The 24,512-nt window shown below is 44.5% G+C and overlaps 1 protein-coding gene across 1 annotated transcript in view; it reads left to right on the top strand.

Annotated features, from left to right (window-relative positions):
- Nucleotides 1-24,512, top strand: part of MYO3B (myosin IIIB) — a 332,748-nt gene that overhangs the window by 120,790 nt on the left and 187,446 nt on the right. Inside the window, exons 15-16 of the mRNA XM_040358502.1 lie at nucleotides 4,471-4,559; nucleotides 7,997-8,126. Of these exons, the coding sequence (XP_040214436.1) occupies nucleotides 4,471-4,559; nucleotides 7,997-8,126 (219 nt within the window). The remainder of the gene's footprint in view (nucleotides 1-4,470; nucleotides 4,560-7,996; nucleotides 8,127-24,512) is intronic.

The raw sequence follows: 24,512 nt of genomic DNA, 5'->3' as shown, positions 1-24,512 counted from the left end.
ATGGTTCTCACACCAAGACACATTTCACAAAATCATTTGGACATGTTAGAAACCCTATTCCAATTATTACTATACTCTCACTTGTCTCCTTCTAGCTAGATATTAATATGTACAGTCAGTTCAATAGAGTGTACAATATTACCAAAGGTATTGGGACACCTGCCTTTACACACACATGAACTTTAAGGGCATCCCAGTCTTGGGCTCCATGCACACTGAAGCTGATAAACTGCAGTTTATTGGCGTTTTGGCTTTTTTTTTTTTAAAGCCCATAAACTGAACTTTATGTTAGCCTATTTGCCCATGCACACCTGGGCGTTTTTTAGTGTTAATGAGCTTTGGAGTTTATTGGCTTTTTTCTGTGGTAAAAACCGCAAAACACTGAAAAATGCAAAAAAACGGCCAAAAACGCTGGCGCCAGCGTTTTTTTGAGTTTTCTTATCCATTGAAAAAAAAAAAAAAACTACACTCAAAAACACTGATTTAAAATGCATTGTTTAAAATGCATTGTTTACTGTGGAAATGACAGTTGCAGTTTGGGAGTTAACCACAGGGGGCGCTGTTGGGGTTATGTGTTCCCTGAAGTGTGTTTACAACTGTAGGGGGGTGTGGCTGTAGGTGTGACATCATCAATTGTGTCCCCCTATAAAAGGGATGACACGATTGATGCTGCCGCCACAGTGAAGAACGGGGAAGCCGTGTTTACACACGGCTCTCCCCGTTCTTCAGCTCCGGGGACCGATCGTGGGACTCCAGCGTCGATTGGGTTCGCGGGTCCCGCGGTCCCGGTCACGGAGCTTCGGACTGGGTCGTGGGAGCACGCCGCGTACTAGTACAGGACGTACCTGTACATACATGTGCCCTGCCGTGCCATTCTGCCGACGTATATGTGCAGGAGGCGGTCCTTAAGTGGTTAAAGCTATTTCAAAAACGCTAAAAAACTTTGAAAGGCTCCCTGCAAAGCTACTGGTGTTTTTTTATAGCTTTTATCAGCTTCAGTGTGCATGGAGCCTAAGTCCGTAGGCTTCAACTCTTCTGGGAAAGCTGGACTCGCTCATCCATGTCTATATGGACCTTGCTTTGTGCACTGGTGCGTAGTCATGTTGAAACAAGAAGGGGCCATCCCCAAACTGTTCCCACAAAGTTGGAAACATGAAATTACTCAAAATTTCTTGGTATGCTGACGCCTTAAGATTTCCCTTCACTGGAAAGAAGGGGCTAAGCCCAAACCTTGAAAAACTACTCCACGACATAATCCCACCCTCCACCAAATGATTTGGACAAGTGCACAGAACAAGGTCCATAAAGACATGGATGAGCGAGTTTGGGGTGAAGCAACATGACTGGCCTGCTCCAATAGATCATTAATGCGATTCTGGAAGAATGGTCAAACATTCCCATAGACACACTTATAAACCTTGTATACAGCCTTCTTAGAAGAGTTGAAGCTGTTATAACTGCAAAGGGTGGGCCAACTCAGTATTAAACCCTACGGACTAATATAATGCATTTAGGTAGCACTCTGCAGCTGTCTGCAGTGACTGACTGTACTGTAGTGAGTAACCTCTGGTAGGCTAAAAAGAAGTAATAAATACTGTAATTTCAGTGCACATTTACTTAGAACTGCACCACCCTCCCCTGCTGCTAACAAATTACGGAGAATTTGTGTAGTTCCCAATACTCATTGTCTGCCTCTTTCTCTACCTGCCCATGTATAGCATAGAGTGGGCACTGGATGTGGCTGTGCATGCACTGTTAGGCTGGATTCACACCTATGCACTTTTAGTGCTGCAGAACATGTTCCACAGGAAACCATGTTACATGGATTGTAGTGCAAATATGCAAAAAGCACTAAAAATGCATAGGTGTGAATCCAGCCTATGGTGGAAATTGAGCTGAGTAACTTTCAGAGCTAATATGAAGCCCCAGCCTGCTGGTCGCCGACAGTGTTCATGAGCATGTGTGGAGTGAGTGGAGCATGTGACAGCACTGTGCCTGGGGGGGGCTGACCCTTCTGACCCCTCCCTTGTCCAGGTCCTGCATCTACTTAGTTCAGTTAAATTAATCTAAACCCCACCACTAAAACTTCATATAAGCTGTTATTTGTTAATGTCATTTTAAAAGTAATTCTCAAATCTGCAGCTGGGTTCACACTGTTGTTCTGCAGTAAGGTGCGAAAATGTGCATTTGCACATTGGTTTACTAAATGTCGTTCATTCTTAAATGATTATAATAAATTAATAAAGCGCTATGTATACCAAATTGAATTAAATACAGGTGCAAATATATAAGAGACAGAGAGACCTGTTTATGAGTTTTAACTAATTTGGGAGGTGAGCGCGCATTTTTTCTGGTGGTCTCCTTTTGAGGATGAACAATTACTGTGGTGGATTTGTGTGGAAACACTGATTATAAGAAGAGGTTTTTTTATCTAATGGACTATATATTATTTATGTATATGATTTATTAATATTATATATTTGCACCTGTATTTTATATCATTTGGTATACATAGCGCTACATTAATTTATTATAATCTTTTGCAACCAGTGTGGTGTATCATTAAGGGGTATGTTATAAAGTAGCACAGGATTTATTCACTGAATATTATTTCACTGTATATTTTATTTTATTTTTTTGGCGCTGATTGTTTTTTAGCTATGACTAAGCCCTAGTTTCAGTGCGAAACGCGTCAGGGTCAGGTTTTATTTTATTTTGCTGTGACTTGTAGTGCTGTCCTTCTTTTAATAAAAGGCTACAATTTGTTCAGAGTCCGGCTGTCCAGAGACAATCTTTGTTCCTGCTTTGCTAAGTGCATTGCCTGCACCTGAGTTGTCTGCAACGGAGGATATTCATCTGGGTTCCCACCTGGAGCGGCTATTCCCTTTCCCCTTAGTCACCATCAGAAATTTGGTCCAGTGCAATGATGTGCAGTCTATATAAAAAAAAAGGTAGAAGCAGTATTTAATAAGAATAAAGCAAAAGAAAAAAAAGCCATGGAAATTGTTTGTCCTACAAAGTGAATTAGGTTGCAATTAGAGGGGTAGATTCAGTAAAGAATTACGCAGGCGTATCCATAGATACACCGCGTATCTATTTTCTGTATTCAGAAAGCTAGATACGCCGACTGTAGCCTAAGATACGACTGGCATAAGTCTCTTATGCCGTCGGATCTTAGGGTGCAATCTGCCACTGGCCGCTAGGTGGCGTTCCCGTAGTGGTCAGCGTAGAGTATGCAAATTGCATACTCACGCCGATTCACAAACATACGTCGTTTGCGTATGTCGCTTCCGTCGTAAGGCTGCTCCTGCTATTAGGAAGCGCAGCCAATGGTAAGTATGGCCGTCGTTCCCGCGTTGCGATTTTCGAAATTTGCGTCGTTTGCGTAAGTGGATCGTGAATGGCGCTGGACGCCATTTACGTTCACGTCGAAGCAAATGACGTCCTTGCGACGACATTTACCGCAATGCATCTCGGGAAATTTTCCCGACGGAGCATGCGCAGTACGTTCTGCGCGGGAACGCGCCTTATTTAAATGATCCACGCCCCCTACGGGATCATTTAAATTACGCGCGCTTGCGCCGGCCCCTTTTACGAAACGCCGCCGCAAATTGCGGAGCAAATGCTTCGTGAATGAAGCGTAGCTCCAGTAATTTACGGAGGCGTAGCGTAAAAACGGTACGCTGCGCCGCCGTACCAGTGCGCGCCCCTACCTGAATCTGGGCCAGAGTTTATAACTGTCTTTAGTGCTTCCATAGGAAAACACCATTTACTGAGAACACTGACAACCAGAGAGGTTGGCTCTGAGGCAATGATTACAGTGGTACACAATTCTTATAAATCAAAGTAGAATTTGTATCCCAGACTATGGGTCTGTCAAATTTTTTCAAAGAGTAACAAAAATAGTACTTTATGTGTGTACTAGTTCTACTGTGTTTATTAGATTTTTAGGGAAGAAAGAAAAATGAAAGTTGTAAAGTTTTGTGTAGGATTTATGCTTGCAGCAAGGTTAAAATATAAACTATTTTTTATTTTCTGTGCTTAGGTAAAGTGAAACTACAGCGAAAACTTATTTTTTCTTGGTTTTGGATAGGAGAGGGGGGGGGGGGGCATTAGACTGTCCAGTTTTTATTGTTGTCTGCGCCCCCAATTGGGGGATTCTCCCTCTCTATTTGTTCTGATGGCCAATGTCATTGACACACAACGTGATAGGATTCCAAATTGTTAAAGTTGTTAGTGGAACAGGAGGTGAAGTTAAATCAAAGGAGTGACTCCTGTTCTAGTGACAGCTAATGTTGTACGGGCAAGGAGCTGGAGCAGGAGGTCACACAAAAAAAGAAAAGATTCTGCAAGTTGATTGTCCTGTTTGAACCTATATTAGAAAATTGTGAGAGGTGTCAAACCAGCCATGTAAATGCAGGCTTACTTTAAAGCAAAGAACATTTAAAAAACGTGCTTTTGTTTTCACAGATAAATTTGAAGACAATCTCAGATTGAAATACTTTTGGAGGCCCAAATGTGTTGAGCTTTGTTTTGGTATCCAACATTATGCTGGGAAGGTAAATCTGCATTAATCTCTACTTTAGTTACTGACATCCTGAGGATAAAAAGATGTAACCATTTTTCTTTTAATTTAGAAACACATGAAAATTCAGCACCTTGCACCCTTAGAAAGTATGTATTTAGACCTATTTGGTTGGACCATTTCTACTGACCTGTAGACATGTAGTATGCGCCACAATGCATACTAGTGTGTTACGGTGCATTGTGATACACTCCATCGTGATACATTAAGTGTCTGCTGGTTTTTCAATTCAAGGTGCCATTCAAAATGTTGCTGTACCATGAATTAAAATGTGCATTTCACTGCATGTTACCAAAATGCATAGTTCTAAATGAGCGCTAAAGGAAACCTATAAGAGAACTTGCGATACGGCACTGCGTCCCTTTAATTGACAATTGCGCAGTCTTGCAACGTTGTACCCAAACAACATTTATGTCCTTTTTTCCCCCCACAAATAGAGCTTTCTTTTGGTGGTATTTGATTACCTCTGCGTTTTTTAATTTTTAAAGTGTAAACAAAAAAATTTTCAATTTTGAAAAACCCAATATGTTTTACTTTTTGTAATAATAAATATCCCCCAAAAAATGTAAAAAAAAAAAAAATGTCTTCCTCAGTTCTTTCTGTTATCTTTTTTTTTTGCAAAAAACCGCAATAAGCTTAAATTAATTGGTTTGCGCAAAAGTTATAGCGTCTACAAACTATGGGATAGATTTATTTAATTTTTTTACTAGTAATGACAGTGATCTGCAATTTTTAGTGGGACTGTGACATTGCGACGGACAGATCGGACACTTTTGACGCTTTTGGGACCATTGACATTAGACCATTGACATTTATACAGTGATTAGAGCTAAAAATAGCCACTGATTACTGTATAAATGTCACTGGCAGGGAACGTGTTTACACTAGAGAGCAATCAAGGGGTTAAGTGTGTCCTAGGGAGGTTTTTCTAACAGTATGGGGGCTGGGCTGACTGGAGGATGAGCGAGATCATTGTTCCTAATCACTAGGAACAGACAATCTCTCTCTCCTCCACTAACAGCACAGGGAGCTGTTTGTTTACATATTACTCATTCTGCCTGTTTTTGGAGACATTGACATCAAGTCCGCCGGACCCGCTGGTTGACCCCCCCCACAAATTGCTGTGTACGCGCCTGACGTACAATGACTGCAATTCGCGCAGGAGAGCCAACTTGCCGCAGCACAACTGCGGCGGGCGGTCGATAACTAGTTAAAGTGGTTGTAAACCTTAGAAATGAAATACGAACTAAGCATATCCCTCTATAGTGTGCAGTGTTGCCAACCGTCCGTATTTTTACGGACAGTTCGTAAAAACTGGCACTTTTGTCCCCCGTTCGTAAATGCCTGTGGTTGCGGGAATGTGCCAGTAAAAATAGCCGAGATCTGTTCGGCTTGGAACTGCGCATGCAGATTGGAGGCAGCGGGTGATGGTGGCTGCGGTGGCACCGCAGAGGGGGATGGAGACAGGGGGCAATGGAGGCAGCGGGAGATTGGAGGCAGGGGGTGTTAGTGGCAGGGGGTGATTGGAGGCAGGGGGTGTTGGTGGCACTGCAGAGGGGGATGGTGGCACCGCAAAGGGTGGGGGATGGAGACGGGGTTGTTGGTGGCACCACAGAGGAGGATGGAGGCAGGGGACGATGGAGGCAGGGGGTGATTGGAGGCAGGGGGCCTGGGGGAGATTGGAGGCAGGGAGAGATTGGAGGCAGGGGTAGATTGTGGCACCGCAGAGGAGGGTGAAGGCAGGGGGTGTTGGTGGCAGAGGGGGATGGAGGCAGGGGGTGATGTGACTAAATAATTTTTCCCTTATTATATCGAAAATAACAAAAATATTTTTTTTTACCTTAATATCTACCTTAAATCACATTGCTATTTGCCTAGTGTACTTGTTTGTAGCCTAAATACTGAAATTTGCACCTGAAAATTAAGTTTAATAACTTTTGTGAAATGCCAGTAAAAATGTGGCTGCGCCAGTAAATTTCGGGTGTCGTGCCAGTAAATTTCAATCTGGTAGGTTGGCAACACTGATAGTGTGTACTTGTCCCAGTTAAAAGCACTAAGTGTCATTTCTGCCTGCTGCTTTGTTCCTCTGATATCACCATGAACCACTTCTGACAATTTTTCCTGACACCAAGAGAAAAAAGGTGACAGGGGAGGGATCTCCAGCAGTTGACAGCCTTAGCTCTGTATCTGTGAGCTGCGTGAAGAGGGGTGTGTCTCTTCCCTCCAATCAGCTCTCAGACCTCTCCTCACTGAGCTCTACAAAGTGTAACTTCAGCTCTCCGCACCCTTTTTTCTGAACTCTCATACAAGCTTTCAAATCCAGGACTTTTAATAAATTTAGAGGAGAGAGGTCTGCAGATAGGCAGGTACAACGTATGTAGGAGCAGCAGGTCGGCTCGGCTGGGCGAGATCACGTAGCTATACTTCATCTCGCCGTTCAGCCAATAGGTGTTTACACCCTATTGGTGTAAACACACAGCTCCCGGTCCTGTCAGGGGGGGAAATGACCTATCGTCTGTTCATACAATGTATGAACAGCGATTTGTCATTTACCCATGTCAGTCCCACCCCCCCTTCAGTTAGAACACACCCAGGGAACATGATTAACCCCTTCTTCTCCCCCTAGTGTTAACCCCTTCACTGCCAGTGGCATTTTTATAGTAATCAATGCATTTTTATAGCACTGATCGCTATAAAAATGCCAATGGTCCCAAAAATGTGTCAAAAGTGTCCGCCATAATGTCGCAGTACCGATAAAAATCGCTGATCGCCGACATTACTAGTAAAAAAAAACCAAACTGAGGAAAAAAAATTTTTTTTATATATTTTTGGGGGATATTTATTATAGCAAAAAGTAAAAAAAGTTTTTTTTTTTCGAAATTGACGCTCTATTTTTGTTTATAGAGCAAAAACTAAAAACCGCAGAGATGATCAAATACCACCAAATGAAAGCTCTATTTGTGGGGAAAAAAAGGACGCCAATTTTGTTTGGGAACCACGTCGCATGACCGCGCAATTGTCAGTTAAAGCGACGCAGTGCCGAATCGCAAAAAGTGGCCCGGTCATTGACCAGCAATATGGTCCGGGGCTGAAGTGGTTAATGTCTGTGTATCACCAGAGGCCACTCACTTCACTGGGTCTATGTGGGGGTTTATAACCACTTTAAGTCTACTTGCAGCTTAGTTCTCTCTCATTTCAATACTCTGGGTCACTAACACGCAAAGATGGAAAATCACAGCATTTTGATAACCAATCCAATACATCTTGTCACTTTTAAGCAGTATAAAGAGAAGAGTTTTTTTTATTCTTGTAGTGAATATTTTCATATGATGTGTATAACATGATTTCATTGATTTGATATCGGTTTGGCAGAGGGCAAATAACTAGTAACCCTTATTCCTTCTGTCACAGGTCCTGTATGATGCCTGCGGATTTCTGGAGAAGAACAGAGACACTCTGCCTGCTGATATTGTGGTTGTGCTGAGGACATCAGAAAATAAGCTTCTTCAGCAGCTCTTCTCAAGCCCGCTGACAAAAACAGGTATTTCCCCTCTGTTTAGGTGTCCCTGCGCCCCCCGTTCTGACTTCCACTATATAGAAAACAGGCAGCTGTGAATATAATGTTTCATAGTAAATTACCTAATTGCAATCATTTCATACTGGACCCAATTGCCCCCATAGCAAGCGGCAGAGGTGCAGCTCGAAACTTGTGGGTCCTGATCCATAAGTTGACCTGGTACCCCCCACTACCACCCGCCACTTCCACTGTGCCAATATACTCCCACTGTGTGCCAAGATACTCAGAAAGCCTAAAGAGTTATTTTAGATCTTTACTTAGTGAGCGGGTAATTCAAAAGATTTTGAGGAAACTGTCCACATTTTGACATACCTCTCTAATTGTTTTGCATACCTTGGTGCAGGGGTAGGCAACCTGTGAGAGGTGGAGATCTACCTGAACGACATGACAGAGATCAAAGATCACTTTTTAAAAAATTAAGGTCTAACTAAATAGTAAGGAAAACTTAGAAAAAACAACTGTCACTATAAAAATATAAACTTAGCCTACCTTAAGAGTGGACAGTGTTGTTAGGGCAGTGGACGTTATCAGAAAATCAGTGGACAGTGTCAGTCAGTGGAGCAGTGGATGGTGTCAGTAGGGAAGAGGTTGGTGTCAATAGGACAGTGAATGGTGTCAGTAACTCAATGGCGTTGCTAGGGCGGGGCGGGGGGTGCCGTCCGCACCCGGGTGCCACCCACTACAGGGGTGACACCATCCCGAGGGTGACAGAAGAGAAGCCCTGGCATTTTTTTTTTCAGCGCTGCGGCCGCTCCTGGCCTGTGTTCTCCTACTCCTCCTCCCATCTGTCTCTCATTACGGTGTGCTGCACAAGCCTGTCACGATCGACCTGGGTGGCTGCACACTGTCTTCTCCTCTCCAGCCGCCGCCGGGGTGTCCGTGTACCTGAGACGTCCGAGCTGGTGCGGTAACGGGGGGGGGGGGGGGTCGGCTTGCGATGGGGGGGGGGGAATTACTAATAGAGGGGGTGCTTTGTCCTGGGGGGGTCTGTACTAATGGAGGGGGGTGCTATGTCCTGGGGGGTATGTACTAATGGAGGGGGGTGCTATGTCTTGGGGGGGGTCTGTAATATTGCAGGGGGTGCTATGTCCTGGGGGGATCTGTACTAATGGAGGAGGTTCTTTGTACTGGGGGGTCTGTACTAATGGAGGGGGGTGCCATGTTCTGGGGGGTCTTTACTAATGGAGGGGGGTTCTTTGTCATTGGGGGTTCTGTACTAATGGAGAGGGGTGTTTTGTCCTGGGGGAGGTCTATACTTGGAAGGGGGTCTGTACTGATCGAGGGTGGTTTATACTTAGTGGCGGGGGTCTGTACTGAGGGAGGACTATAATTGGTGAAGGGGGGTCTGTACTGATGGAGGGGGGTCTATACTTAGTGGAGGGGGGTCTACTGAAGCAGGGGGACGGTACTAAGGGGTGACTATAGTTGGTGTAGGGGGTGACACCATGTTTTACCACACCGGGTGACACCAACCATAGTGACGCCACTGCAGTCAGTAAATGAGTGGACAGTGTCAGTATAGCAGTGAACTCCAATGCGCTGGAATTGCATAGGGGAAAGCTGCCAAATGCAGCCCAATGCATATGGTATAAATGGCCCCTTACAGGGGTCAAGTCCTGGGGAAAAAAGTGTGGGAACTCACCCAAGATTCCCCACCCGCCTCAAAAAAATTTAAATTGCATGTGTGTGTTTTATGTACTACTTTTTTTTAACAAATAAACTTCCCTCAGTCTGCACAACTACTCCCCCCCATCCCCCAGTCTGCACAACTACTCCCCCCATCCCCCAGTCTGCACAACTACTCCCCCCATCCCCCAGTCTGCACAACTACTCCCCCCCATCCCCCAGTCTGCACAACTACTCCCCCCATCCCCCAGTCTGCACAACTACTCCCCCCATCCCCCAGTCTGCACAACTACTCCCCCCACCCCCCAGTCTGCACAACTACTCCCCCCATCCCCCAGTCTGCACAACTACTCCCCCCATCCCCCAGTCTGCACAACTACTCCCCCCATCCCCCAGTCTGCACAACTACTCCCCCCATCCCCCAGTCTGCACAACTACTCCCCCCATCCCCCAGTCTGCACAACTACTCCCCCCATCCCCCAGTCTGCACAATTACTCCCCCCATCCCCCAGTCTGCACAATTACTCCCCCCATCCCCCAGTCTGCACATTTACTCCCCCCATCCCCCAGTCTGCACAATTACTCCCCCCATCCCCCAGTCTGCACAATTACTCCCCCCCATCCCCCAGTCTGCACAATTACTGCCCCCATCCCCCAGTCTGCACAATTACTCCCCCCATCCCCCAGTCTGCACAATTACTCCCCCCATCCCCCAGTCTGCACAATTACTCCCCCCCCATCCCCCAGTCTGCACAATTACTCCCCCCATCCCCCAGTCTGCACAATTACTCCCCCCATCCCCCAGTCTGCACAATTACTCCCCCCATCCCCCAGTCTGCACAATTACTCCCCCCCCATCCCCCAGTCTGCACAACTACTCCCCCCATCCCCCAGTCTGCACAATTACTCCCCCCATCCCCCAGTCTGCACAATTACTCCCCCCCATCCCCCAGTCTGCACAATTACTCCCCCCATCCCCCAGTCTGCACAATTACTCCCCCCATCCCCCAGTCTGCACAATTACCCCCCAATCTGCACAATTACCCCCTTCCCCCAGTCTTCACAATTACCCCCCTTCCCCCAGTCTGCACAATTACCCCCCATCCCTCACAATTACTCCCTCAGTCTGCACAATTACCGCAACGCGCCCCCCCCCCCCCCAGTTTGCACGGGGAAGAAATGAGAGAGAAGCAGAGGCAAAGAAAAAATAATTCAGGGGGGAGAGGGGGTTTTGCAGATAGCTCACGTACCTTACAACTCTGGTTAGTCATATAAGTCCATGCTGGAGGCTCCATGCAGGCTGGACTGTGGGCGGAAACAAAGGGGAGGAGGAATTTGGATTGGACAGACGGCCGAGTGGGGGATGAGCTAGGAAGACAAGCAGATACAGCCCGACTCGTGTGTGAAACAAACAAGGAGAGGGAGGATGGAAGGGAGCATTATGGCACTTTGGCGCCCCACCTCTGCAGGTGCTAGGATGAACTGCACCCCATCACTAGAGCCGAGACTTTGTTACGGCAGCCGCTGGAGGAGGAGGAATAGGCGGACCGAGGGAGGGGAGGACGGACGTGCCCCGGTTACTATGGGAACGACGTTCCTGCTGTGGAAAAGGTATAGGAACGTCGTTCCCATGCGTTCCCGCAGGACTCGAGCCCTGGCCCCTTAACATGATTGTTCATAGTCTGGTGCAGTTCTGGTTGTTTTTATATATACATATATATTCATCCCCGGAAGGATTTACCCCCTTCCTGACCAAGCCCTTTTTGCGTTTCTGCACTGCATCGCTTTAACTGACAATTGTGCGATGTTGTACCCAAACAAAATTGACGTCATTTTTTTCCCACAAATAGAGCTTTCCTTTGGTGATATTTGATCACCACTGCGGTTTTTATTTTTTGCGCTATAAAGAAAAAAAGAGCGACAATTTTGTAAAAAAAATGCTATAATAAATATCCCCAAAAAGTATATAAAAAAACAAATGTATTCCTCAGTTTAGGCCAATATGTATTCTTCTACATATTGGCCCAGATTCAAGAAGCACTTGCGCCCGCGCAACCATAGGTTGCGCGGCGCAAGGGCTTACTTGCTCCGGTGTAACGAGTGCTCCTGATTCAGGAACCTCGTTACACCGACTGCAGCCTAGGATGTGACAGACATAAGCCTCCTTATGCCTTCACATCCCAGGCTGCATTCTTGCGTTGGCCGCTAGGGGGCGCGGCCTTTGTGATCGGCGTATAGTATGCAAATTGCATACTACCACCGATTCACAAAAGTTGCGCGGGCCCTGCGCACGCAAGGTACGGAGTTTCCGTACGGCGACTTTAGCATAAGGCTGCTCCTGCTAATAGCAGGCGCAACCAATGCTAAAGTATAGCTGCGCTTCCCGCTCGCGACGTTCAAATTTTATGTCGTTTACGTAAGTGAACCGTGAATGGCGCTCGACGCCATTCACGTTCACTTAGAAGCAAATGACGTCCTTGCGACGTCATTTGCCGCAATGCACGTCGGGAAAGTTTCCCGACGGAGCATGCGCTGTTCGCTCGGCGCGGGAGCGCGCCTAATTTAAATGATTCCCGCCCCCGGCGGGATCATTTACATTAGGCAGCCTTACGCACGGCTGATTAACATATCGCCCGCGCAATTTACGGAGCAATTGCTCCGTGAATCGCGGGCAAAGCGCAATATTTGCGTGGGCGCAGAGAAAAATTTTTGCTCTTTGCCCACGCAAATATTGCGCGATTCTACCTGAATCTGGGCCATTGTTGGTAAAAAATATCACAATAAGCTTATATTGATTAGTTTGCGCAAAAGTTATTGCGTATACAAAATAGGCGATAGTTTTATGGCATTTTTATAAAAAAAAATGTATTAGTAATGGCGGCAGACACATTGGACACTTTTGACACATTTTTAGGATCATTGACATTTATAGAGCGATCAATGCTATAAAAATTCACTGATTACTGTATAAATGACACTGGTAGGGAAGGGGTTAACACTAGGGTGCGATCAAGGGGTTAACTGTGTGTTCCCTCACTGTGTTCTAACTGTGCGAGAATGGGATTAACTAGGGGAGGTGACAGATCGCTGTTTCTACTTTGTAGAAACACACACTCTGTCTTCTCTCCTCTGACAACAGGGATGTATGTGTTTACACACACAAGTCCCTGTGCTGGCTCTCGTGCATGTGATTGGCGGCTCTTAAAGGGGGACTTATCCCTAAGTGATTTTGCGCAGCCGTGCCACTTTGCCGATGTATATCGGCGTGAGCTGGTTGGCAAGTGGTTAAACCTACTATCTATGAATGCATCACAGCAAGGACAGTCACACAGTGGGGTTGATTTACTAGACTGTGCAATTTGCAAGTGCAGTTGCTCCAGAGCGTAGTAAATGATGTAAAGCTTCACTTTTGTAAAGAATACCCAATCGCATGCAAGGAAAAAAAATGACTTTTTTTCTTGCACATGATTAGATGATGGAAGTCAGCAGAGCTTCTGCTTATTTACTAATCTCTGGATCAACTGCTCTTGTAGAGTGCAACTGCGCTTTGCAAAGTGCACACACAGTCTATTTGACTTTAGTAAATCAACCCCTGTATGTCACCATTTACGTTTCACTCTGTGTGACATTCAATGTGAGTGCAATTAAGACATGTCCTAGGGAAGCAAAGTATACATTCTGGTATATCCTCTCAGTAGAATTGAGGGAGAATGTTGATGGTAGTTTCGAGTTGTATCCTGCAGGTGGCACCATTCGCCTCTTGTCTGCAGACAGCTCTGATAAATTCCTATTCAGTATGCCAATGTGGTTCACATTTCTCATTTATAAGCATGTGCTTCTGTGTTCAGTATATAACAAATGTGCTTTTTTTTGGTGATGCTCACTTTTGTTTTTCCCATCTGCTCTGACCTCATTTTAACATTGCTTACGTATGATACATTATAGTCAGGGACATAACATACCGTGTTTCCCCGAAAATAAGCCTGGGTCTTATTTTAATTTTGTTACCCAAAAACACACTAGGGCTTATTATCGGGGTAGGTCTTATTCTATCTTGTCTCCCCCCTGCCTCTCAGAAATCCCCTGTGGAAATTCCTAAAACTTACAGCACTGCATATTGCATTATGTGTATGTCTGGAATTCAAATTGTACAACATACCTTCTTAGTGCTGGGAACATCTGTAACCCTTGGAAGCTCTCTTCAAGCACTGCAGAGGGAGGGGGGCCCGATATCCCTCGCTGACAGCTTGCAGAAGAGATGATATCAGCTGATCGCTGCTCAGCTATTCTGTTGCCCGTCTGAGCCCTTATCTCAGCTTTAAGGAATGCAGAGGGAGGGGGGCCCGAAATTCCACCCGACAGCATTCAGAGAAGCAGATCGGCGTAACATCAGCTGATCGCTGCTCGGCATTTTCGTTGCCAGTCGGAGCCCTTATCTCAGCTCTAAGGAATGCAGAGGGAGGGGGGCCCGACATTCCACCCGACAGCATTCAGAGGAGCAGATCGGCGTAACATCAGCTGATCACTGCTCGGCATTTTCGTTGCCAGTCGGAGCCCTTATCTCAGCTCTAAGGAATGCAGAGGGAGGGGGGCCCGACATTCCTCCTGACAGCTTTTAGAAAAGCAGATCAGCGTAACATCAGCTGAGCGCTGCTTGGTGATTCCGTGGCCCGCCAAAAGTCTCTTCACATCTCTAAGGAATGCAGAGGGAGGAGAGACCGCGATCCCCGCTGGGAGGAGACTGGAAGATAACAGCGCGAGTACAGCTGAGAGCAGAGGGAGGTCAGCGCTATACCAAAAGGTACAACTACACTATACAATACAGTAATAGAGTGGACTCTAGTATTTCCCTGACACTTTAAACTAGGGCTTATTTTCAGGGTAGGGCTTATATTGCAGCCCTTCCTGAAAATCGGGGTAGGTCTTATTTTCGGGGTAGGTCTTACTTTCGGGGAAACACGGTAGTAGGATCTATGGCTGCAAATAGAGCTTTCATTATCCTGAATTGTGGTGAAAAGTCACCTTCCAACCCCAATTTCCAGGCACCCGTCTTGGTTTCAAGACCTATTTCTGGAAAAAGCTGTACTAACCCCTGTCTTTTAACTATGAGCCTTAACACCACAATGCAATTTAGGGCTGATCTATAATAAATTTGTCGTATGGAGAATTGCAGAGCCTGCGATTGCTTAGATCCCGTTCTGAAAATGCTAACTGATGAAATAAAGATAATTGCATTCTACTCTATGATAGGTAATTATAGAAAAAAAAATTCTACTGACCCTCTGTTTTCTTAGTCACATCCCAGCCTGGTGATTGGACAGTGAAGCCTCGTACACACGACCGTTTTCCTCGACAGAATCCATCAAGAAACTTAGTGGCAGAGCTTTTTTGCAGAGGAAAACGGTTGTGTGTATGTTTTTCATCGAGAAAACTGTTGAGGAACTCAACGAGAAAAAAAGAGAACAAGTTCTCTTTTTCCGCGACAGGAGTCTCAATTTCCTCGTCAGGCTGGTTTTCGTCGAGAAACGCGTTCCTGTGTATGCTAAGAAACCCGCGCATGCTCAGAATAAAATATGAGACGGGAGCGCACCTTCGGTAAAAGTAGCGTTTGTAATGGAGATAGCACATTTGTCACGCTGTAATAGACTGAAAAGTGCAAATCGTCTCTTACCAAACTTTTACTTAACACGCAGTAACATGAGATTAGTAAAAGCAGCCCCAAGGGTTGTGCCAGTGGAATCGAACTTCCCCTGCCATTGTATGTGTTGTACGTCACCGCGTTTGAGAATGAGGAGATTTGGTCTTGACCGTGTGTACGCAAAGCAAGCTTGTCAAGTTTCTCCACAAGCCCTAACAAGGAACTCGTCGATGTTTCATTTACGACGAGTTCCTCGGTCGTGTGTACGAGGCCTGAGAGAGTGGCTGCACATTACCGAGTTCATCTCTGTGTTCTTTCCTTCTGTAAGCAAGATCAGTATTGGCTCACAGGAATGGTACTATTAGTAGAAACCTGATGTCAGGACCGTTAAGGTAAGTACTCACCGAGACCGAGATGCCGAGGGTGGCTACCTTTGCGACTCTGTGCACCTCAACCTCTGGAGATGGAGACAGCGAGGAGGGGCACAAAGAGGCACCGGCTGCCGGCAGCGGAAGATGATTAGCTGGAAGTCACTGAAGCTATGATTCGGAGACACCAAGGGAGCTGTAGCAGATGAGGTGAAGATGCCGGTGCAAGTCAGAGTCCACGGGTTTGAGAGCCTGATCAGGTCAAGCAGGAAGTCCAGGAAACAAGCCGAATGGTCAGGCGTTCCAGAAGGTAGAGAGTCCAAAACGGGAAGCCAGGGATCAAAGGAATGGAGACGGAAGCGGGTCCAGTAAACAAGCCAGGAGGTCAAAGCGTAGGAGAAGGCAAAGAGTAGTCAAGTCCAAATCCGGGTCAAAACAGGTCAGAATACAGGCAATCTTCCAAGGTACTTCAGGTAAAGCTGACAACGAACCAGCAATTAGCAAGGAGGAAGGGGCTGGCTTAAATAGGCCGCTCAGGCCACTGATTGGTCCAAAGTAACAGCACCAGGCTCCAACGGACAGCAAGCAAAGTAACACTGGAGCAGTGGCTCAGAGGCAAAGAGCTGGACTTGTAATGGATAGGTCCTAGGTTCAATCCCACCCAGAGCCAACTGGGGAATGTGACCGTAAAGGGCAGTGCCCTGACACCTGAATGGCTCAAGACAGAATGGGGTACATTTATTAGTTGCACAGAGCCTTGAAAAAGTATTCGTACCCCTTGAAATTTTCCACATTTTGTCATGTTACAACCAACAACAAAAATGTATTTTATTGGGATTTTAGATGATGGACCAACACAAAGTGGCACATAATTGTCAAGTGGAGGGAAAATGATAAATGTTTTTTTTTTTTTGAGTTTTTACAAATCAATATGTGAAAAGTGTGGTGTTTTTGTTTTTGTTAATTATTGAGGGATAACAAATTGGATAGGGATGGGAGATTATGGGATGCCCATTCAACTTCAGAGCAAAGTTCAGGGACAACTCTTCCTATACTTAGTCTCTATATACAGTCTTTATATACAGCTCCTCTTCTTTCTCCAGCACACACTTGCTTACAGAACCGGAACACTGTGAATATCCAACAGTCACTCAGTTAGATGAAGCAATAGCCTATTACTAGGCCCAAGGTCCCCCCCCCCCCCCCCAAACTAGGGTTGAACCGTGAAGGACCACCAACAGCCTCCTGAGCACTCCATCTCCATCTTCCAATCCCGATTGCCCCTGCTGGCATGGCTCATACCTATTTATGAGGTGGCTTGCCCCCTTCAGACCTATTTTGTTGGGAATTTACAAATTATCCAAAGTAATGAATGCCACATCTAAACGAAACATAGCGAATACTAATGCATCCGAAGTTACGAATGATCAGAAGTAACGAATGCTGATCATAACGAAACATCCATTAAACGGAAAAAAAAAGAAAGAAAAAACAACGGTAGTGCACATGTCTAGCTCCTGTAGAGTGATAAAGCTTAGTACAATTTATTAAAACAATCTACATAAAGTACAAAAGTCGACTTTGGTCTCACAAGGATAGTTATTGACCATTCCTAATTGATGGCGTGTGACATCAATGCACATCCAACGCATTTCGTCCTACAGGTTTTTATTCAAAAGCCCTTTCAGTGTATTTCACTGTGTCCCCTGATGTTTTTCATTGGTTGAATGTTTGGCAACAGGTGAACAAGCTGTAGAGAATATTTAACTGCCTTGATAGGACCTGGTCTTAACTGTTTTTTTTTATTTCATTGCCGTACATACCGTATTTTCACCACCGCTTCCGGGTATGTAATGTGCGGGACTGGGCGTTCCTAATTGATTGACATCCTTTCGACCGGCGCATACAGCGGGTCACGGGTTGCCGAAAGAAGCCGAACGTCGGTGCGCAGGCGCCGTATAGAGCCGACTCGCAGTCCGGCTTCTTTCAGCAACTTGTGACACGCTGTATGCGCCAGTCGGAAGGATGCCAATCAATCAGGAACGCCCAGTCCTGCACATTACATACCCGGAAGTGACGGTGAAAATACGGTATGTACGGCAACGAAATAAAAAAAAACAGCTGATTGTCATTCTGACAACTCGGCTGAATGTAATGTTACATTTTTTTTTGGGGTGAACCCCCGCTTTAAGTAATTTGCATGGCATCCCACATCTGATATATTCGACTCTAGACAGGCTTAGAGGTTGGGCTGTATGAGGTCTAACCCTATCCAATTGTATTGGCCAAATGTTATTGGCTAGACTGAAGATTTTGGATTGAGAGACCGTTATTCCTTCTTTTTCTTGTGGCAATATTGTCAGATTGTTTCTAAACCTCTCCTATTCCTCTTAGTTGTAGAGCTAATGTTCTCATACAATTATATACCTATATGACTGGTCTATTGCTTTTTATCAAGGCTGTTCCAATGACCTTGTGAGAATAATTCACTGACATTCCTAATACAACCAATCTGTAGCCGGTGTCACATTTAAATTACAATATAATAGAAATAAATTCATTTCTTCGTAGAGAGGATTAACATTTTCTAGAGGAAGCAGAGCAGCACAGTTGTATAACACATACCGAATAGAAATTAAAAAACGAAAAAAAAAAGCATGGCAAAGGTAAAAGATTTTTACACTCCCAGCACCCATCAAATATCCAATATATTTTAATATAAGGAATATTTAACTGAGAAGTTTATGGGGAGTTTATAGACAGATTATACATTATTAAAGGCCAACTGTAGCCCAAAATATTGTATTCTGGTACTATATGGGGCTAATACATGCAATGGTAGTACTGAAGAGGTTTTAAATCGAAAACCAAAACTGTAATATATTGTAGCTTACCAGTCATTAGATGTGGTGGCTGCATTCGTTTTCCTTTTTAGGCAAAGCTTGGTACAGGCGGTCGCAGTGACCGCCAGCCATGAACGATCGTGGGCACGAGAGGCAGAACAGGGACGTGTGTGTGTAAACACACACATCCCAGTTCTGTTCTGAGAGGAGATGCAGATCGTGAGTTCCTACAAGCTGGGAACCACAATATGTCATCTCCTATAATGAGTCCCCTCCTCCTACAGTTAGAACACACAGTCAGGGAACACAATTAATCCCTTGATCGCCCCCTATAGTGTTAACTCCTTCCCTGTCAGTGACATTTACACAGTAATCAGTGCAGTTTTATAGCACTAATCGCTGGTCACAAAAATTTGTCAAAAGTGTCCGATGTGTCCACCATAATGTCGCAGTACCGATAAAAATCATAGATCGCCGCCATTACTAGTAAAAAAATAATAATAATAATTCCATAAATCTATCCTCTATTTTTTAGACGCTATAATTTTTGTGCAAACCAATCAAAAAAAAAGCTTATTGCGTTTCTTATTACCAAAAATATGTATAAGAATACATATCGGCCTAAACTGAGGAAAAAATTTGCTTTTTGGAAAAAAAATTGGGGATATTTATTATGGCAATAATAATATTTTTCAAATAGTCGCTGTTTATTTGTTTATAGAGCAAACAATAAAACTGCAGAGAAGATCAAATACCACCAAAAGAAAGCCCCATTTGTGGGGAAAAAAAAGGTCGATTTTGTTTGAGTACAGCGTCGCACGGCCGCGCAATTGTCAGGTAAAACGACGCGATTGCAAAAAATGTCACGGTCATTGAGCAGCCAAATCTTTTGGGGGGCTGAAGTGGTTAAACTCTGTTTTCACCTGGTGATCTGGCCAGAAATACACCTCTTGTATTAGACTCTTTCCACTCTGAATGAAGGTGCGCACATTTGGACAGCAACAAAGTTAATCTGGGGGGAGGGGAATGTTAGATGCACTAGCAGATTTAGATGAATTAACAAACCGAACCTCCAGCTAAAGCCTCAAACACACTAGTCATTTTTTTTTTCATTTAACTCAGCAAATAAAATGCGCTGATACCCCCATCTACACATTCGAGGTGGATGGGGGAATCACTCCCACTGTGAAATTGTGTTATCACCACGGGGAGCCTTCCCCACCATAAGAACACAATGATTAGTGTTGTTGGCTATAGCCAGTGGCACTGATAGTTTGAAAAAACACCTAACAGGGTAGTTGTACAGAAGTTGATGGATCGATCGACTTCTGTATTACCAGGGTGCCCAAACATGGATCGAAATGCGTACAGTCCCTGCTTAACCGACCAGATTTTGAGCTATATATAGCCAGGCTTAGCCCAGGTTTACACTGATGCGGGTTAGAATTTGTGCAAATTCAGCTGAACGTGCAAGATTTTAAAACCGGCAATGCAGTCCGACTTCGGGGGCGATTAACAGACACCTGTGTGGGTTCATGCACAGATGTCTATTCAAATTGCCCCCGAAGTGCAGAGACTACTTTTGGGAATCGGTGTGGCACTGCAAAGATTTGGATGTTGCCATTGGTAGGGGTACAATGTACCCCGTTAGCAATTCACATAGGGGGGGGCCGGCATCTGGGGGTCCCCTTTGTTAAAGGGGGCTTCCAGGTTCCGATAAGCCCCCCGCCCGCAGACCCCCACAACCACCGGGCAAGGGTTGTGGGGATGAGGCCCTTGTCCCCATCAACATGGGGACAGCCTCCCCATGTTGAGGGCATGTGGCCTGGTACGGTTCAGGAGGGGGGGGGCGCTCTCTCGTCCCCCCTCCCTCTTTTCCTGTGGCCTGCCATGTTACATGCTCGTATAAGGGTCTAGTATGGATTTTTGAGGGGAACCCCACGCCATTTTTTTTTATTGTGGCACAGGGTTCCCCTTAATTTCCATACCAGACCTGAAGGGCCTGATATGGAATGTGGCTTTTTTTTTTTTTTGGTTTAGAGTTCCCCTTAATATTCATACCAAACCCAAAGGGCCTGGAAATGGATTGGGGGGGAACCCCTGACGTTTTTTTTCAATGACTTTGATATGTATTGCCGGGACCCGACAATTCATGAATAGCCGCAAGTAGTTTTAAATGACTTTTTTTCCTTTTAGAAATTACATTTTGTGCAGGGACAGCTCTAAACACTGGAAACATGCACTACTTTACATGCATACTATAGACACCCCCCAGGTACGAAATTTAAAGGAATATATCACTTTTATTGTTTCACTTTAAGCATCATTAAAATCACTGCTCCCAAAAAAACTGATGTCCCCTGGGGCAGGACCCAGGTCCCCAAACACTTTTTATGACAATAACTTGCATATTAACCTTTAAAATTAGCACTTTTGATTTTTCATGTTCGTGTCCCGTAGACTTTAACAGTGTTCGAACAATTTTTTTGCCTGTTCGCATGTTCTGGTGCATGTCGAACCGGGGGTGTTCGGCCCATCCCTAGTCTCTAACAATCTCTTGTATCATGCTTGCAATCTCTGACCATCTCTTGTATTTTATCTATAGTCTCTAGCCATCGCCTGTATGATGTCCATAGTCTCTGACCATCTCTTATTTTATGCCTATAGTCTTTGACTATTTGGTTTTGTGTGTCTGCTGCCTCTGATTATAAATATTCACTGACTTTTATGTGCGTTTTCTTGGTGATGTCGGGGGCTGCACTTGAGCCCCCCCCCCCCATATTAAGAAAGTTGACCATCGCTGTTCTAAAGACCATTTCTAAATTATAGGATGTATGTGGGGGTGGGGTGTTTTGGGAGGGCTATAGCATTGATTTCAAATAGTTTGTAGTAATACTTCTGGTATGGTCTTTTAAATTATGGTTCCCACCATACAGCATTGCTTTTAGTTAACAATATTTTTCTCCCGTTCAGATCTCCTTTAAGGCGTGTGGCCACATTAAAATGTTCAGCATATTTTTATCTGCTGACTTAACCAAGCAAAATGGATAAAAGAGTGTGTGGGGTCACTTTGCCAGTTGTTGTTGTTGCCAAGCACTAGTGATGATCATGTAGTGCTATGGAACATTGCTTTTCATGCTCACATTCTCCACTCTTCTTATACTATCGGCCGTAAAATAACACCCTGCCGTCTGACCATCTGCAACTCTTTTTATTTTTGTGGGAATTTAACCAAGTGGCAAGATGAGCCAGTGATGAGCGCAGAACACAGCAGAGGTCTTTCTCTCATTTTCCAGCGATAGCAGAACACAATACATATATATGTGTCTATATGAATATATAGTAAAATCTGCAGGCTTTAATATAATAAATCTGCTTAATTGGTTTTAATGTAAATACAACACGCATATGTATATTATGAACAGGAACTGCGAGTATATCTATATAGAGAGTATTTGTTCTGGTTCCTTCTACATCAGAACAAAAGATGATCAGGACAGCCGCACTCCAATCCAACGTAACTTTAATGTAAAAAACTGGAAACAGGCACTACAAGTCACAGCAACGGAACCTAGGACAGCTGACGCGTTTCACACTAACTTCAGTGTTTACTCATAGCACTCCAATCCAAGTTACGTTGGATTGGAGTGCGGCTGTCCTGATCATCTTTTGTTCTTATTTGCCATGTGCATTGCTAGCACCCTCAGTTCCTGAGAAGAAGATTGCACCCAGCAATAGGGTGACCACATTTCCAAACTACAATTCAGGGACACATCCCTTCCCAAAAATCAGCTTGTGCTGTAACGAATCACAGCACAGTGATTGGACACAAGAGGCAGGATTTATGATTTCTCCAATCACAAACAGGGGGCAGGGATTGTGCTCCTCCAGGCATTCCCCTGCCAGGACAAGTACTGTCATTGAGTAAAACGGTGATGTGGCAGCCTTTTTTGGGGGCATCAGATTGGCCCAGGGGGGTGGCTGTGTCAGTTTCATTCCAGGACACTGTATTGTCCTGGAAAGAAGGTGCCTGAGACAGACCTGCAAAATGCGGGACTGTCCCGGGCAATCCGGGACACACGGTCACCCTACCCAGCAAGACCTGCCTGGAGCGGCAATCTCTGTCTCTCCTTCTACTTCAGGTTTTGACCTGACTCAAAAATATTGTATTTTTTGTGCATGTTATTTTTATTAAACATGTAATTTAAATTACAAGCCTGTTGATACTTATTGGTTGGTTGGCAGAAGACTTCTACAGGGCTTGAAACAAGAACAAAAGCAGATGTATTTATTTTTTTTGCCCATGGAAGTCAACATTTATTTTAAATAGAACATAAATGGATTTAATGTCTACTTTCACAGTGCCCGGAGGTGGCCCTCAGTTCAGGTCTGGAACACAGAGACCACACACTAAATCCCAATGGTTACAGGAGGCTTTGGTGCCACAGTCCAGCACTAAGCCCAGAAACTGAAATGATCAGCTCCAGGGTTTGCTAACCTGCCATAGAGTACTCTGTAGCAGAACACAACACTTGTGTTTCCTGTTTAAAGGGGAAGTGCTATGACATCATCAGCACTTCCTTTCACTCCAGCATGCACGTTTATATAGTGAAAGAGCTAATCAAGATCTTCCGGCAAACAGCAAACAATAGATCACTATTATAAGTGTTCTGTTGCTGCAGGGTTGCCTAAGAAAAAAATTATACAAAAAAAAAAGAATCAAATCTAATAAATCATTTATATTTAAATTAAAAATTCCCTCTTCCCTTTAATTCTCAGGTCTTAACAAATATTTTGGATGCTCTGGATGATATTTGCTTTTACTGTCTGAGTGTCAAACGTTAGTGAACGCAGTGACATTCGGAATTTTAATGATCACAAACCTATGAAAATGTTGCTGTTATGCAAATTTTTTCTGTCAAACCGAACTTGTTGTATCTTAATGTTACATTAACAATTTACAAAAACAGATTATTCTTTCTTGGGAGTGTTATCGTGTAATGCAAGTAAAAGAGCTCTCTTAAAATTAACATTTTTAACGTTAGCTAACCAGACAATTAGTTAGTCCAGGAAGGAGCTAAGTGGGAGAACTACTACACTGTAAAAAATAAATAAATCAGCAGTTCATCAAAAATAAAGGTAACTTGCTTTTATTTTTTTTATCACAATGCCATTCTAATAAATACAATTTGCAACGTTTTAAACCTCTGGACATTCATGGGCCATACTTGAGGTCCCCTATATTTACTTAGTTAGCCACTTCTAGATGATTAGAGATGCTTAATTCCTCTGGTTTTCATTGTGTACATGTTGTCAGGTTTAAATATGTAGTTTTTAGTGACCCAAGCTGGGGGAAGGGGTTAAGTCTGTGACGTTCAGTTCTCAGGCTTTTTGGTCCCAGTCAGACCAACTGTGCTATAAAAAGGGGGAAGGCTGAGGTCCAGGTGACGTTAGTCTTTGGTTTTTCGGTTCCCGCTCACGGCTCATGGTACTGGGACTGCTGTTCCCTGCAGTCTGCTAAAGGCTTCTGGGTTTTTGGAAGACATCCAAGCCATGGAGGTATGGAGTCATGGAGGTATGCCTGGGCAGCCACACTACAGTAGTTACTTTAGGGCGAAGCATGTTTTTCATTTTGAACTGTTATGCTGCAACTTGTTCAATAAATTTACATAAACCATTCTGAGCCTGGTCTAACGTTATTCAAAGGGAGGCATGATGGTTCTGGCATATCTAAAAAATCAGGGTCTGTAAAGCATTACAGAGTATGAAGCAACACCACTACAAAGGGTTAACTCTGCAAGACAAGGAAGAGGAGTGTAGTTCCTAAGAGTACCAAACACAAGTTCAAGACACCAAGAAACCAAAAATTAGGTGT

This window comes from Rana temporaria, chromosome 6 (genome assembly GCF_905171775.1).
Source record: "Rana temporaria chromosome 6, aRanTem1.1, whole genome shotgun sequence".
Taxonomy (NCBI): Eukaryota; Metazoa; Chordata; class Amphibia; order Anura; family Ranidae; genus Rana; species Rana temporaria.
Note: the sequence above shows the minus strand (reverse complement) of the source record. Positions and strands in the feature narration are given on the sequence as shown.